The 15,827-nt window shown below is 42.9% G+C and overlaps 1 protein-coding gene across 1 annotated transcript in view; it reads right to left on the reverse strand.

Moving 5' to 3' along the window:
- LOC142852768 (uncharacterized) overlaps window positions 1-15,827 on the reverse strand; it is a 42,570-nt gene that overhangs the window by 21,107 nt on the left and 5,636 nt on the right. Inside the window, 3 exon segments of the mRNA XM_075977801.1 lie at window positions 10,767-10,793; window positions 13,695-14,645; window positions 15,649-15,744. Of these exon segments, the coding sequence (XP_075833916.1) occupies window positions 10,767-10,793; window positions 13,695-14,645; window positions 15,649-15,744 (1,074 nt within the window).

The raw sequence follows: 15,827 nt of genomic DNA on the forward strand, positions 1-15,827 counted from the left end.
GGAGCCCTCCTTTATACAGAGGATAAAATGGCTGAGAAAGAAATCAGAGAAACATCACCCTTCACAACAGCCACAAATACCAGAAAACATCTTGGGGTAACTCTAACCAAACAAGTGAAAGACCTGTATGACAAGAACTTCAAATCTTTGAAGAAAGAAATTAAGGAACATACCAGAAAATGGAAAGATCTCCCATGCTCTTGGGTAGGAAGAATAACCATAGTAAAAATGGCAATCTTATGAAATCTACAGATTCAGTGCAATGCCCATCAAAATCCCAGGAAAATTCTTCACTGACCACAAAAGAACAATACTCAACTTCATTTGGAAAAACAAAACAAAAAAAATCCAGGATAGTCAGAACAGTCCGGTACAAAAAAAGAACTTCTGGAGGAATCACCATCCCTGACTTCAAAATCTACTATAGAGCTATAGTAAGGAAAACAGTCTGGTATGCGCATAACAGACAGGAAGACCAATGGAATCAAATTGAAGACCCAGATATCAATCCACACACCTTCGAACACCTGATTTCTGACAAAGAAGCTAAAAATATAAAATGGAAAAAGGGAAGCATATTCAACAAATGGTGCTGGCATAACTAGATATCAACATGTAGAAAAATGCAAATAGATCCATATCTATCACCATGCACAAAACTCAATGGATCAAAGACCTCAACATAAAACCAACCACACTGAACCTCAAAGAAAGGAAAGTGGGAAGTAGCCTTGAATGCTTTGGCACAGGAGACCACCCCATTACCACAGACACTGAGAGAAACAATTAATAAATGGGACCACCTGAAACTAAGAAGCTTCTGTAAAGCAAAGGACATGGTCAAAAAGACAAAACAGTAGCCTATAGAATGAAAAAAGATCTTCACTAACTCCACACAGGATTGATGGGGGAGAGTCTTCTATTTTGTGTTAATTTCATTGGTTAAATAAAGAGACTGCTCTGGCCCTTTAATAGGACAGAAAATTAGGTAGGCGGAGTAAACAGAACAGAATGCTGGGGGAAAGAAGCTGAGTCAGTGAGTCGCCATGATTCTCCCACTCCAGACAGACGCAGGTTAAGATCTTCCCTGGTAAGCCACCTTGTGGGCTATACAGATTATTAGAAATGGGTTAGATCAATATGTAAGAGCTAGCCAATAAGAGGCTGGAACTAATGGGCCAGGCAGTGTTTAAAAGAATACAGTTTCCGTGTAATTATTTCGGGTATAAAGCTAGCTGTGCGGGCGGCCGGGTGCCAGGAACATAGCCGGCCGCTCCTATTACAATACCGGATCTCTAAAATATACAAAGAACTCAAGCAATTTGACATCAAAAGAACAAATAATCCAATCAAAAAATGGGTACAGACCTAAAAAGAGAACTTTCAGCAGACAATTCTCAAATGGCTGAAAGCCACTAAGGAAATGTTCAACATCCTTAGCCATCAGAAAAATGCAAATCAAAACAACTCTGAGATTCTATCCTACACCTGTCTGAATGGCCAAGATCAAAACCACTGATGACAGCTTATGTTGGAGAGGATGTGGAATAAGGGAACACTTCTGCATTGCTGGTGGGAATGCAAACTTGTACCCCCCCTTTGGAAATCAGTATGGCAATTTCTCAGAAAATTAGGAAACAATCTACCTCAAGAACAGGAATACCGCTTTTAGGTATATACCCAAGGCATGCTCAATTATTCCACAAGGACAGGTGCTCAACTATCTTCATAGCACATTGTTTGTGATAGCCAGAACCTGGAGACAACCTAGAAGCCCCACAACTGAAGAAAGGATAAAGAAAATGTGGTACATTTACAAAACGAAGTACTACTCGGTGGTAAAAAACAATGACATCTTAAAATCTGCAGGTCAATGGATGGATCTAGAAAACACCATATTGAGTGAGGTAACCCAGACCCGGAAAGACAAATATCATATGTACTCATTCATAAGTGGCTTCTAGACATAAAGCAAAGAGAACCAGCTTAAAGTCCACAACTCTAGAGAACCTAAACAACAAAGAGGCCTTAAGAGAGGCATACATGGACTACATAGGAAGGAGAAAAAGACAAGATCTCCGAGTAAATTGGGAGTGTGGGGGTAACAGGAGAGGGTAGAAGGAGAGAGAAGAGAAAGGAAGGGGAGCAGACAAAAATACATAGCTCAATAAAACAATAAAGAAAACCAGTAAAGTTTTCTTAAAAAGTTATAAAGACTCATACTATTAACTATCTACCTAGAAATATATGTGTACCTGGACATCAGAATATAAATATACATATAAAATTTAAATGAAATTTTCCCATCTGGGCTGACAATGCTCCCTCCAAGAGCAAGGACCATCTAAAAAGTCCTGAAAACCAGGCATGAGAAAATCTCTTTGAGTGATTAGGTGGGGATGTCCGAGAGACTCCTAAAACATTACAGACTATTATTAATGCCTTTGTTTGCTCATTAGAGGTGAGTTCTTCTTGCTGAATATACCATGCACTTAAGACACAGGAGCCAGAGGCCCAAGAGCTGGAGAGGACCTGAATGCTTCGTCCCTGAAGACTAGCTTCCATGCTAACAGAAGGTGCCACGCAAGTTTCCAAAGAAGGGAAGTAACCAAGGTCCTGCCCAGTGCTGATGCCTGTGAACCCCACCAGCGACCAACATGGCACAACAACCCCAAAAGTGCAGTTCTGACAAGCATACTTTGGTGGTAACCAACAGCTTTCAATTTTGAGAGTCATTCAAAAAGAGAGTTCATGCCTGGTATAGGAAACCTAGTCAACTACCCAGGGTAAGAAAATCATGGATCTTGGAGAAGAACCCACAGCCACCACTCTTCTAAACTAGCATCATCTCTAAGGCTACATTCTACACGTTCGTCCTTATGCCCACAGGGAGTGCAGTCCTCACCCCGCATCGAGGACACTGCTCTTCGCAACAAACAAAAGACCACTACAGAAAACCTCAAATGATCAAAATGTAGGGTTGTGGAGCCTAGTCCCAGGGACTGCATCTCCACAACAACTCCTGCACCTAAGACTCAGGGGCCCTGCAGAGGAGAGGGTGAGAAAAATTTTAAGAGCCCGAGGATTAGGGAGTTTACTGCGGGGTAGTGTCTCCTAGTAATGTGTGAAGTTACACTCAGAGTCTCACCAACTTGACAGTCCGAGCAAGAGCTAAACAAGGACAACAAATAGACATGTAACAGTGGACGGGGAGGCCCGCAAGGCCTCAACCCTGCACAAAGAAGAATAGGCAACCAAGAAACGTGGACAGAAGGAGAAAGAGTCTTCCTCGGGGAAGAGCATACTATCTGGTTATCCAATACCAAGTGTTCAGTCCTAAAATCATACTTACAAGTAGCATTATACAGACTGAGCAGCTTGCTTAGGAATGTAACCATATATACAAATATGCATGCAACAATAATTAATTAAAAAGGAGGCCACAAACTTGCAAGAGAGCAAGGAGGAGTGTATGGGGGTGTAGAAGGAAGAAAGGAAAGGAGGGAAATGATGTAATCTCAAAAAACAAATTCCCTTTGAGCCCTCTGTTAGATTTAACCCCCCACCCGGCCCTCTGAGCCCTCTGTTAGATTTAACCCCCCACCCTGGGCTCTGAGCCCTCTGTTAGATTTAACCCCTCACCCTGGGCTCTGACCCCTCTGTTGGATCTGATCTCCCACCCTGCCCTCTGACCCCTCATTCCTACACACCTCGGGGCGCAGCTGCTGTTTGTCTCTTCACATTCCAAAGCTCTTGATTTTTCTCCAGAAATCTGACCAGTAATGGCTTGGAGAAAGAAAGGCCTGTGTGAAGGGACGAAGAAGAAAACTAAAGAACACAATAAATGACTGTAAAGGTGTCTGGAGACATGGTTCAATGATGGCTGAGAGCATTGGCAGCTCTTCCAGAGTCCTGAGCTCATTTTCCAGCAACCTCATGGTGGCTCACAGCCATCTGTAATGGGATCTGATGCCTACTTCCGACATGCAGGTATATGTGCAGAAAGAGCAGAATATACATAAAAAACAAATCTCAAAAAGTTATAAAATGTAAATGAATGACTACAAAAAATTAAATCTTCAAATCAGTCTGGATAGGCATTTTAGAATACTTACTTAGGAGGAATTTATAATCACAGATCTTCATTTCTGTCATTTACAAAGAAGACTATAAAATTAGAAAAAACATTTTCTTTTCCACGTGTGCTCCATGCCACATCCCATTTAGTTGCTGACATCACAACTACAGTGAAGGATGTACAACTAAGACAAATAGATGAAAAGCTTAAGAAGAAATTAAATATGTCTTACTTATATCAACAATTCTTCCTGAAAGGGAGCCTATGAGCTGGGCAAGGTAGCTCAGGCCTTTAACCCCAGGTTAAAGGGAGAGGTTAAAACTCAGAGGCATCCTGAGTTCAAGGCTAGTCTGGTCTATAGAGAAAGTTCCAGGACAGCCAGAAACACCCTCTTTCAAAACAAACAAACATACAAACAAACGAACAGCTAACTTGTATGAACCTCATTAGAAAGTACAAGCACCCTTAAGATGGTCTATAGAAGGAGATTATAAGGTGACAGTGACTTAGGAATTCACTCTGGACACAATCCTCACCCAGGAACACCAGGTTGCTGTAATTCTCCAACATCACATCCCTGTACAGACTCCACTGATCAGAGTCCAGCAATTCCCACTCCTCTGCAGAGAAATCAATGGCCACATCCTTGAATGACAACATGCTCTGAAATAAAGATCAATGAATGAAAACCACACAATAAAATAACTAAAACCATTAAATAAGCTGATTAAAATCATATTAATATGGACACCAACAGGCATCATAATGTTTGTGCTAAGGTAAAAGCAGAGCTAGAAATGCTTCTGACATGGGAAAATGATACAACCAATTTATTTTTGATGTAGTCACATGACCTCAGTCCCCATCTAAAGAGAATGGTAAAAGATCCTATAAGTGCCTATGGCTGTTATACAATTACCAATGCTAAAAGTAAATTGACCACATCTACTGGGGGTCAAATCCTATGCCTGTATCGTGCAGCACACTGCACACACATTTCTCATAGCGGACGCCACAGTGCGTGAAAAGTGGCTTCTCAGAGTTCACAAGGAATGTGCACAGAGCTTGGTAGTGACACTGAATTTCTAGGAGTTTAGAAGTACACAAATGACTTAAGTCAGAAATGATTCCAGATGCAACCCGAGTCACACAGGGACTACAACACTCCCCTTTCTTTTTATCTTTGTTTTTTTAATGATGTTTTAAGAAATCCCGGCTACTGATTTTGTTTACAGAGCAGGGTAGAATTCTTCTATGAATCTATTTTTGCACTATCTCTCTTTTCCTCCCCCCTCCTTCACTCCCTCCCTTCCTCTTTTGTGGTGGGGAGGGGTTGTTGGCTTTCTTGTGGGTGACAGAAAAGGCTTTGAATTAGCTTCAGTTCCCCCATTTGCATGGCCTGTTTGTGCCCCTGACCTCCTCTGAGTCTAGCATGCGTGGCTTGGGGGAATCTAGACAGGTGAGCATTTCTTTTCTATTTCCAATGGGATGGAGGACAGGCTCTAAGTGTTCCCTTCCTTAGAAGACTTTCTTTGGTGTCCACTGCCGTGCTGCCCTGTTTATCCCTGGCCCTTTTAATTTGATCACCCTTTTCTTCCTTCTGCTCAGCAGAGCCAAGGTTCATTTTCCCAAAGAAGCAGCTCGGGGTCTCATTGGTTGTTTTTATAGTTTTCTTAGTTCCTATTTCAACACTTTATGTTCTGATTTTTATCTTTTTTGTCATTTATGTTTGGATTGTTGTTCTTTTGCACAATTCTTGAGTTGAGTCACGAAGTCATTGGTGTTTGTTATGCTTTTTTAAACATATACTCTTAAAGATATAAATTTCCACCTCAGAACCACTTTAAGTTCATTAACTTTCAGAAAGTTGTTTTTGTTTTTTTTTAATTCATAAGATCCAGGGCCGCTTCACTCCGAGTTGGAAGAGACAAGAGTTCCCAACATAGACTACTATACTCAGCAAAACTATCAGGTATAGTAAAACGAGAAAGGAAAACTTTCTGGGATACAATAGGCTAATAGAACTCATGTCGATCACACCAGCCCCAAAGAGAGCCCTGATAGCAACACTTTGGACTGGAGAGAAGACTAAGCGTAGGGGGAGACTGCAGAGAGGAACCAAAGGAAGGTCTAATCCCTCCACACTGAGCACGTCTGAGAATGCACAAAACAAAACAACAACAAAGCAACAGCAAAACAACGGCCACCTCTGCAGTGATGACCTTAAATACTAATAGACTTTCCAACCCACAAAACAGGCTAACTAAATGTTGATGAAAAGAAATTAATCTCAGTGTTAAGAGCAGGAACTGCCTTAAAGTGAAAGGATGTAAAAAGTAAACAAAGGTGGGTGGTGCTGGTGCGTGCCTTTAATCCAGGAGGCGGGGCGGGGGTGGGGTGGGGTGGGGGATCTCTAAATTCAAGGGCAGCCTAGTCTAAGGAGTGAGCTTCAGGACAGTCAAAGCTACTGGAGAATCTATCCTGAAAAGAAAAAAAACACTAAAAGACAAAGAGGGAGGGAGGGAAGGAAGGAAGGAAGGAGGGAAGGAAGGAAGGAAGGAAGGAAGGAAGGAAGGAAGGAAGGAAGGAAGGAAGGAAGGAAAAGAGAAAGGAAGGAAGGGTAACCAAAGTGAGTGGGACCAGAACGCATGCAGAACCACACTCTTTTATCACCCTGAACAGTATCCCATGTAAACGTGTATACAACTTCATTTGTTTTTCTTTTATGACATTGTCAAAACTCAAGGAATTTACAAGTTGGATTTCATCCAATTTTAGGTAACCTTCTAGTTTAGAAAAATGGAATACAAAAAAAAAATAAAGTATTTGCATCAAAATGGTGCTGAGATCTGCTTTTATAACTGAAATAAGAAAGCTATTATGAACCCAGACAGAGAAACATGGTAAAAACATTATTTTCTCCTGTTAGCGCAAGAGGGAAAATGAGGACTACGCATTAGAAAAAGCAGGAGGAGGTCTATATGGCTGACAACAGGAAAAGTGCGCAGCTGTGCAGACCATGCATTTGTGTGAGGAGGGGGCTTTGGCTCTCTCTATGGACACCATTGAGGTAAGCGTGAAATAAAAAATAACTGTGACAGCTGTTCATTTCTATATTAACTTCTCCCCTTTTTATGTTTTTGGAACTATGTTTTTAGCCATTTATCAATCGTAATTAATTTTCTCTAAAATATGAATTCCATGAATTGCTCACAATCCATGTATGAAGCCAAAATCCACTTAGTTGTTTTCAGTCTCAATCCTTACTCCCCGTACATCACCAATATATTCTTTCCAATGTTTTTTTCCTAGCTCATGGATTCAAAGTTGATTGAGCCACCTGATGGAATAAGAAGAAAACACTGCAAATCCCTCAGAAAGACAGAAAAATCCAAATGTCCCCGAGGGAAATGCATGGTGTGAGTGCTGACCCAGACAAGTTGGGCCAATGTTTGGGCTTGTTCCTCAGGGCACCCAGTGGAACACGCTTCCAACTCCTAGCCTGTTTCAGCCCAGAACAAGGCACTGAGTTCTGACTGGCTCCCAAGTGGAAGAGCATTATACATGTGGAGTGGTGGATCAAGGCCAATGAAAACCGACTAGAGCCTAGTAGACACGATCCTAAGACAGTTCAGTAGTTCTAGTAATTCTATCCCAGGACAGCCACTTGTTGACCAGTCTGATGCCCTGGGTCCCATGTGATGGAAGGAAGGAATCGAATCTCTAAGAGTTCCTCCAGCTTGCACAGGAACAGCATGGTATGTGGTCCCACCTGTATACACAGACACAGGGCCAGTCAATCAGCCAAGCAAGACAGTAACAAGCATTGAAGGGGATGGAACAGATTTTCATGACACACCACAGAATAAAAGGAGAAACAGATTTCAGGAAGGTGGCTCAGGTCTTTCATTTTAGTTCACAGAAGGTGTAGACACAGTACCAAGTGTTCAGGGCAAGACTCATCTACATAGAGTTCAGGGCTAGCCTGTGGTAATGTAAAGGCTTCCCTCATAAAAACAAGACAGAGAGAATGTGGAAGACATTATTTTAGGAAGTATGGTCTTTACTCTTACATGAGTCGTATACAGTGAGCCATACAAATTAAAAGTTCCAACAGATGCCACTCTAGACAACCCTCCAGAAATTCACACAGGGCTCAGGAACAGTGGTGCCTGACCCAGCAGGTGTTTCTGTAAAGTCCTCACTAGGTTTTCTCAGCAGACACAGCGGCTGGGGAAACTGAAGGACCACACATCACCACTGACAGATGAAAAATAACAGCGAGAATACACAAGCCAAGCAGAGCCTGGGAACTGAAGGCTCTCGGACAGTTGCTCACTAAGATTGGAAGGTGAGGAGGCCACAGAAGGAAAGGCCTGATCCAGATCTGTTGGGGAGAGCTGCAGTGAAGAGCCTTGGGATCCCTATGCTTTATAAACAATTATTATCCTCAAAAGTTCCTCCTATCAGAAGAAGAAGAAGAAGAAGAAGAAGAAGAAGAAGAAGAAGAAGAAGAAGAAGAAGAAGAAGAAGAAGAAGAAGAAGAAGAAGAAGACACAGCAATGCAGAAGACTAAGGGAACCCCAAGTCACAAGTAGAATGAAGTTGTTTAATAAAAAATCTGGTATTTTCTTTAAAAAAAAAAAAAGAATCAGACATTGCCAAAAGCTCCTCAGCAGTGAGAAATGAGAAGCCCATCCTCCACTCTTCTTCACCTGTGAGATGGCTGCCAGTTAACAGGGACACTGACTGCCCAGCTCAGAGAACAGCAAGAGCCCTGGGCAGAGTGAAGATGGAGATGGTCCTCTCAGGGTACAGGAGCAGGTCCCCAATGGAAGAATTAACTGCAAAGACCACTCCCTACTGCTGCCCAGCACAGACCACCACTGCTCGCTCCGTGAACTGTCTGCCATGCTCAGGGCACTCTCCTCACTGTGGCTGTCTGTGGGCAGAGGGCAGACGGCCTAGAACCTTGGTCTCATTTAGGTGGGTTTTAAAAGGAAGTATTTCAGGACCCTTGAGAATGAGTTTACTCTCTAGATGAAATAAACACAAATCCTTTCTGGATGAGGATCAAAATGCGATTCCCTAAGAATAGCTGAAGATTCACACTCCTCCCTAGCCAGAACACGGAGTCTCATTTCCCGCCTCCTTCAATGGAAGCTGGTCCTAGACACAGGTCGGGAACAACAGAATGGAGAGTGGAAGTCAGGAGAACTCTCGCATCTCCTCTCTGTGCCTTAGAGATATTTTGTGAGAGGCGCCCAGACAAATCTGCCTGCTCTCTTCGAGTTTAGATCCAACTCCCCCACATTGTTCCTGTAGCCTCCTTTTCCCTGCCTCGTTTTTCTCGAATATAAAAGTTTATAAACTTTATAAAAACGACTACTACACGGCTATAAAGTGCAGTAGGGACCAGAAATTCCACTTTCTTCTCTGGACCGCTGAGAATGCTGACTACAGCCATTCAGAGTGAGTCCGCTGGAGGCAGCAGGCTTTCCCGGGAGAGCTGGACAGTGAACTCCCTGCACAGCCTCGGGGGCCGCAGCCGACCTGTCCTGTCCCGGAGCGAGATCCCGGGAGGACTGGAGCGACAGGGGACCCAGCACCGACCCCATTGCCCTCTCCCTAGCGCGGACCTAAATCCTGACTCGGTGGCGCAGCCTACGTTGGAACAGCACCCCAAAAGTGAGCTTCTTCCTGTTTCTCATGGCCCTGTGCCCACTCCTTCCACCATGGACCTACCGGCTCCCTCTGCACGATCCCTCAGACCTGCTGGGCTGCCCTGCACCCCGAACCAACCTGCGCTCAGAGATCCAACCCAAGCAGGGTAGTAAAACACTTGAGTTCAAATTGGAGAGGGAAGTGGCAAGAGGGTGGAACCTGCGCAGAAGCAACTCAGAAGGCAACAGAGTGACCCTTGATTGTGACGTCAAAATGAGTGAGACTACATTTCCCATAAGTCTGTGTAATGCCATTCCGACGGCCACTGGAAGCCTTTGACCCTGGGAAAGAAGTTTAACCTGTAAACTCTACAGCTAGAGGGGGGCTAGAGGGAGACAGAGAGTCAGGATGCTCTAAAAATTCTCAGTTTGTAAACTGAGATGTTTAGATGAGAGTTGAGACCTTACAGTAATGTTTATTACATTTGTTAGGTAGTTTCGGTCACTTTACTGTGATTTCACACGCACATTTGCTTATTATAGAAACTTACTCCAGAGTAAAACTTTCATTTTGACTCTTATTACTTTGAGACAATTACAAGAATCTTACATGGGAAAAACATAATTTTCTGCCTTTCCAGCATCTTGTGAAGTCCAAGCTGCCGGACAGCCATTTCCTCAGAGCTCAGAGAAACAACAGTAATCAGCCACCCCAGGACGTGGTCAAGCATCTCAACTCCCCGATATCCAGAAAATCAGCAATGACGCCCACAAAGTAAACATGAAGCAGTCATAAGAGACCTTATGACACCCCATTCCCACCCACTAAGACCCCCAACCCCAAATTTTTATAATAAACAAAAGGGTGGAACGTAATTATTCAGCCATAGATAAGGCTGCACTTCCGGGTTCTAAAGGTGAGCACTTGCAGAAGGGCCCTCAAGCGTGGGGATGCCTGAATGTTAAAGGGCCCCGCATGACCCACGGGAGCATGCATGATTCCATCCAGTATGACTCAGTTAAACCTTTGCGCACATGCGTGAGCCTGTCACCTACGTCATCTGCGTAGGACAAAGTCATACCAACCCCCTGTACTAGGCAGCTTTTAAAAGCTGGACACATCCTCTCTCTCTCCTCCCCCCTCCCCCTCCCTCCCTCCCTCCCTCCCTCCCTCCCTCCCTCCCTCCCTCCCTCCCTCCCTCCCTCCCTCCCTCCCTCCCTCCCTCCCTCTCTCTCTCTCTCTCTCTCTCTCTCTCTCTCTCTCCACACACTGAATCCCAGGCCTGTGTGCACTCCCTCTAGTAAACTCCTGAGCATGTTTGTTGCGTGTTCCGTGTTTCCTTCTCACTTGCGCCAGATAATTTCAGATGGACTGCAGCTAGTGTTCTGCTGCAGAGCTGGGGAGGAGACTGGAGTACTGGGCTGCAGGGAATGCAGGGAGAGATGAAGATGTGCAGTTAGTCTTCCTGCTTCGCTGGCCAGAGTGGCCTGCGGGTTCCCAGAAAGTGCCTGCTAGGGAGTGGGAGAAAGCAATGAGTAAGATGGGACATGGGTTAGGAGGGTAAGATCTGTGTAATCCCCTGGAGATGGGGGCAGGGAAGAATGGGGCACATAAACAAATGGTCTGCAGAGCTAGAGATGAAAAGGGGGCTTTGGGTTTGAGGAGCTGGAGGAGAGGTGAAGATCTGTGGGTATATTTTGTTTATGCTATAAGAAATAGAGCTTGCCTATAGATCAGAGGGCAGAGCTAGTCACTAGGTAATCATAGAGGTCGGGAGGTCTTTACAGACAGACAGGAAGTGATATGGCTGAACAGAAAGAGGAATATAAGGCGGGAAGAAACGAGAAGTCAGCCCTATTTCACTGAAGAGTTAGGAAGGTAAGAGTTAGCTGTGGCTTGCTCTTTCACTCTCTGATAATTCAGGATTTCCCCTGATTTCTGGCTCCGACTTTTTATTAATAACACCAATCAGAAATTGTGCAAAAATTGGTGCCCAACTTTACAGCATGAACCCATGAAAAAGCTATTTGCCTGTGCTTTGTAGCCACTGGAACATGTAGGAGTTGCACTTGAGACTTCTGCTGGAGTCACTGCCCCGCTGGCTAGGTTTTCTTTCATTTTCCCCCCAAAACCTCTGATCCAGTTTTGGATTTTCCTGGTGTAGTCTCTTTATAGCAACCTTCAGGGCCCCCTACTTATTCTTTCCAGGATGGCTGGGGAAATAAGGAGTCAGCCACACCTAATCACCGACAACGTCCACCTTCCTCTCTGTCCTTGCCACTGCCTGCCATATTCCTTCCCCCTGGAACCACTCCTCAGTAAATTGTGCCCATTTTTGATGTTTCCCTCATCTGTCTCCTCCCATGCCCACCTAGCCAGTGGGTTATGTTCAGATTCTTTAGACTTCTCCCAGCCTCTGACAGTTTCCTTCCTCACCTATGTGGGAGGCGGAGCAGCAGGGTAAAAACATGCTCTAAGGGCCATAATAGTTGGACAGACATTATACAGACACTGAGAGACCATGGATGCCAGCCCAGACTGCTATGCCCAGTGAAGCTTTCAATCACCACAGATGGAGTAAACAATATTCCATGAAAAACCAGATTTAAACAATACATATCTGTAAATCCAGCCCTACAGAAAGTACTAGATCTCCCCCTCACACCTGATCCCTCTTGTTTTGGTCCCCACCAGTCCTCAGTTCATTTGTAAAATCTATTTCCCCTTCCCAGGCAGTTTAATGCATTCCCACAGAGCCCTCCTCTTTAGTTAACCTCTCTACATCTAAGGGTTGAAGATTTATTATCATTTACTTAATGGATAATATCCACTTTTAAGTGAATACATACCACATTTGTCTTTCTATACATTACCTCTCTCAGGATGCTTTGTTTCTAGTTCCATTCATATGCCTACAATCTACATGGTGTCATTTTAAAAATAGCTTGGTAATTCTCTGTGTAAATGTACATGTAGATGGTTTTGTCTGTCCTGCCAGACAGCTCACAAATAAATGACAGAGATTCTTATTAATTATAAAACAGGAACCAATAGCTTAGGTTTCCTGCTAACTAGCTCTTACAACTTGTATTAACCTATTTTTATCAAGATATTTTTTAAAGATATTTATTTATTTACTTATTAGGTATACAATATTCTGTTTGTGTGTATGCCTGCAGGCCAGAAGAGGGCACCATACCTCATTACAGATGGTTGTGACCCACCATGTGGTTGCTGGGAATTGAACTCAGAACCTTTCGAAGAGCAGGCAATGCTCTTAACCATTGAGCCATCTCTCCAGCCCCTTATCAAGCTATTTTTGACTGTTAGCTTTATAACCTTTATTCTGTAGTGCCCATGCTACTTCCTCCCTCTCTGACATCTCTCCCCTTCTCCTTCCCAGCATCCTATATTTGAAAAACCCTGCTTAGTTATTGCCCATTCCACTTTTTATGAAACCAACCAGAATGACACATCTTTACAATGTATGAAAAGATTCCATAACATGTACCACATTTTGATGTTTCATTCCACTATTGAAGGACATCTACGTTATTTCCAATTACTGATAATGATGAATAGAGTGGTGTGGATTATCCTTCTGTGTGTTTTTATTGGTTAATGAAAAAAGCAGTTTTGACCAATGGTTTAGCAGAATAAAGCAAGGCAGGTCTGAATGATTTCAAAGGCTTTATCACGTTCACCCTATTTGTAGGGTTTCTATCCACACTATTTCTCTTTTGATATCTTTTAGGGTCTGAAGAAGTAGAAAACATTTCATGAACATTTTGGCATTTGTATTATTTTAGTGAAGTCTGAACTCAGCTCTGCCCTATCAAAAGGCCAAGGCAGTTTCTTCATTCAACCAATGAAAGCAACACAAATACAGAAGCACCTCCTACACCACTGTTGTGTACAGGAAGTTGTGATGGAACATAGAAGCCCTTCCCACAAACATGGCACTTGTAGGCTTTCTCTCATGTATGAATTTTCTTGTGTGCAGAAAATACTGATGTACTTTGGAAGGTTTTGTCACATACTTCACATTTGTAGGGTTTTTCTCCTGTATGAATCCTCTTGTGGACAGAAAGTCCTGATGGACTGCTGTAGGCTTTGTCACACACTTCACACTGGTAGGGTTTTTCTCCTGTATGAATTCTCTTGTGTTCAGAAAGTTGTGATGGAAAACAGAAGGCCTTCCCACATACTTCACATTTGTGGGGCTTCTGTCCTGTATGAACCCTTTTGTGTTTTGAAAGTAATGATGGAGATTGGAAGGCCTTGCCACACACTTCACACATGTAGGGTTTCTCTCCTGTATGAATTCTCTTGTGTACAGAAAGTTGATATGAAACATAGAAAGCCTTGCCACATACTTCACACACGTAGGGTTTCTCTCCTGTATGAATCCTCTTGTGTTCAGAAAGTCGTGATGGAAAATAGAAGGCCTTGTCACATAATTCACACTTGTAGGGTTTCTCTCCTGTGTGAATTCTCTTGTGTTCAGAAAGTCGTGATGGAAAATAGAAGGCCTTGTCACATAATTCACACTTGTAGGGTTTCTGTCCTGTATGAATTCTCTTGTGTTCAGAAAGTCGTGATGGAAAATAGAAGGCCTTCCCGCATACTTCACACTTGTAGGGTTTCTGTCCTGTATGAACTCTTTTGTGTTTTGAAAGTAAAGATGGAGAATGGAAGGCCTTGTCACATACTTCACAGTTGTAGGGCTTCTCTCCTGTATGAATTCTCCTGTGCACACAAAGTATTGATGGAAAATGGAAGGCCTTACCACATTCTTCACACTTACACGACTTCTTTCTTAAATTAATTTTCTGGTGGCTAATAGGTTGTGAGTTCCAAGGAAGGGTTTTGCCACATTCTTTGCTTATATCCTGTCTGTTTCCTGTTGAGTAAAGGTTGGGAAATGAATGAAACCTGAGCAAAATTCTCTATATTTATGTTTTTTAAAAAAAACAGAAGTGCCGGGCGATGGTGGCACACGCCTTTAATCCCAGCACTCAGGAGGCAGAGGCAGGTAGATCTCTGTGAGTTTGAGACCAGCCTGGTCTACAGAGCTAGTTCCAGGACAGGCTCCAAAGCCACAGAGAAACCCTGTTTCGAAAAAACAAAACAAACAAACAAAAAAACTAAAAAAACCCAGAAGCATTGGCCCATACCTGTATTTTTCAATATAAATAATATTACATTCAAATTTCCAAAGCTGAATTCAGTGGAGCCGAATTCAAAGCATCATGATAGATTAAAATTATGTAACTAGTAGTTAAAGACAAATAACATGACAATATAGAACATAGGAACAAATGAATTTCCATCAATGTCAAACATATAAGGAACATATTAATGTCAACCATTAAGCAAACAAAACTATGATTTTAAATGAGTCACGTAAATACATACATAAATTTTATGTCTAGATGACCACAAAGTATAAAAGTAGTCCAAGTGGGAAGACACATAATTTAAAACTTCATATATGTTAGATGGGTAGACATTTAATCTTGAAAGGTATGAAAATTCAGCTGCGTAACTAGAAAACTGTGTATTTCAATATTAAATAATATATTTCAAGGACGAAAGACAGAAGGATTTATGCAAATTTCATGAATGAGAATCTATTGACTAATTTATGAAAAACAAATCATGTTCACCTAGAAATTATAAAACTTGGTCAGTTACTGTAAACAGAAGCTGACCTGATGGGAGAAGGACAGAGCATGCCAGAATCAATGCATCATAAACATCCTCTTCTCACAGCAGAACACAAACGAAATCCTTAAAACTGTATGTCCATCAGAACCTTGTGAGTCAGTGATGCTGATAAAGCCTGGCTTTCTGCTGGATCTCTGGCCTCTCACCCTGGCCTCTGTCCACTCATTCCTACACACCTGTTTCCATGGCAGCTGCTGCTTGTCTCTTCATATCTGAAGGTTCTCGTCCTTCCTCCAGAAATGTGATCAGGTGTGGCTTAGAGGAGGCAAGTCCTGTTCATGGGAAAAGAGAACATCATTATTAGTGTGTTCTCCTGGGGATCACATGTCCTGTCTAGGACTGTATATATAAGGAA

Source organism: Microtus pennsylvanicus, chromosome 6 (genome assembly GCF_037038515.1).
Source record: "Microtus pennsylvanicus isolate mMicPen1 chromosome 6, mMicPen1.hap1, whole genome shotgun sequence".
NCBI lineage: Eukaryota > Metazoa > Chordata > Mammalia > Rodentia > Cricetidae > Microtus > Microtus pennsylvanicus.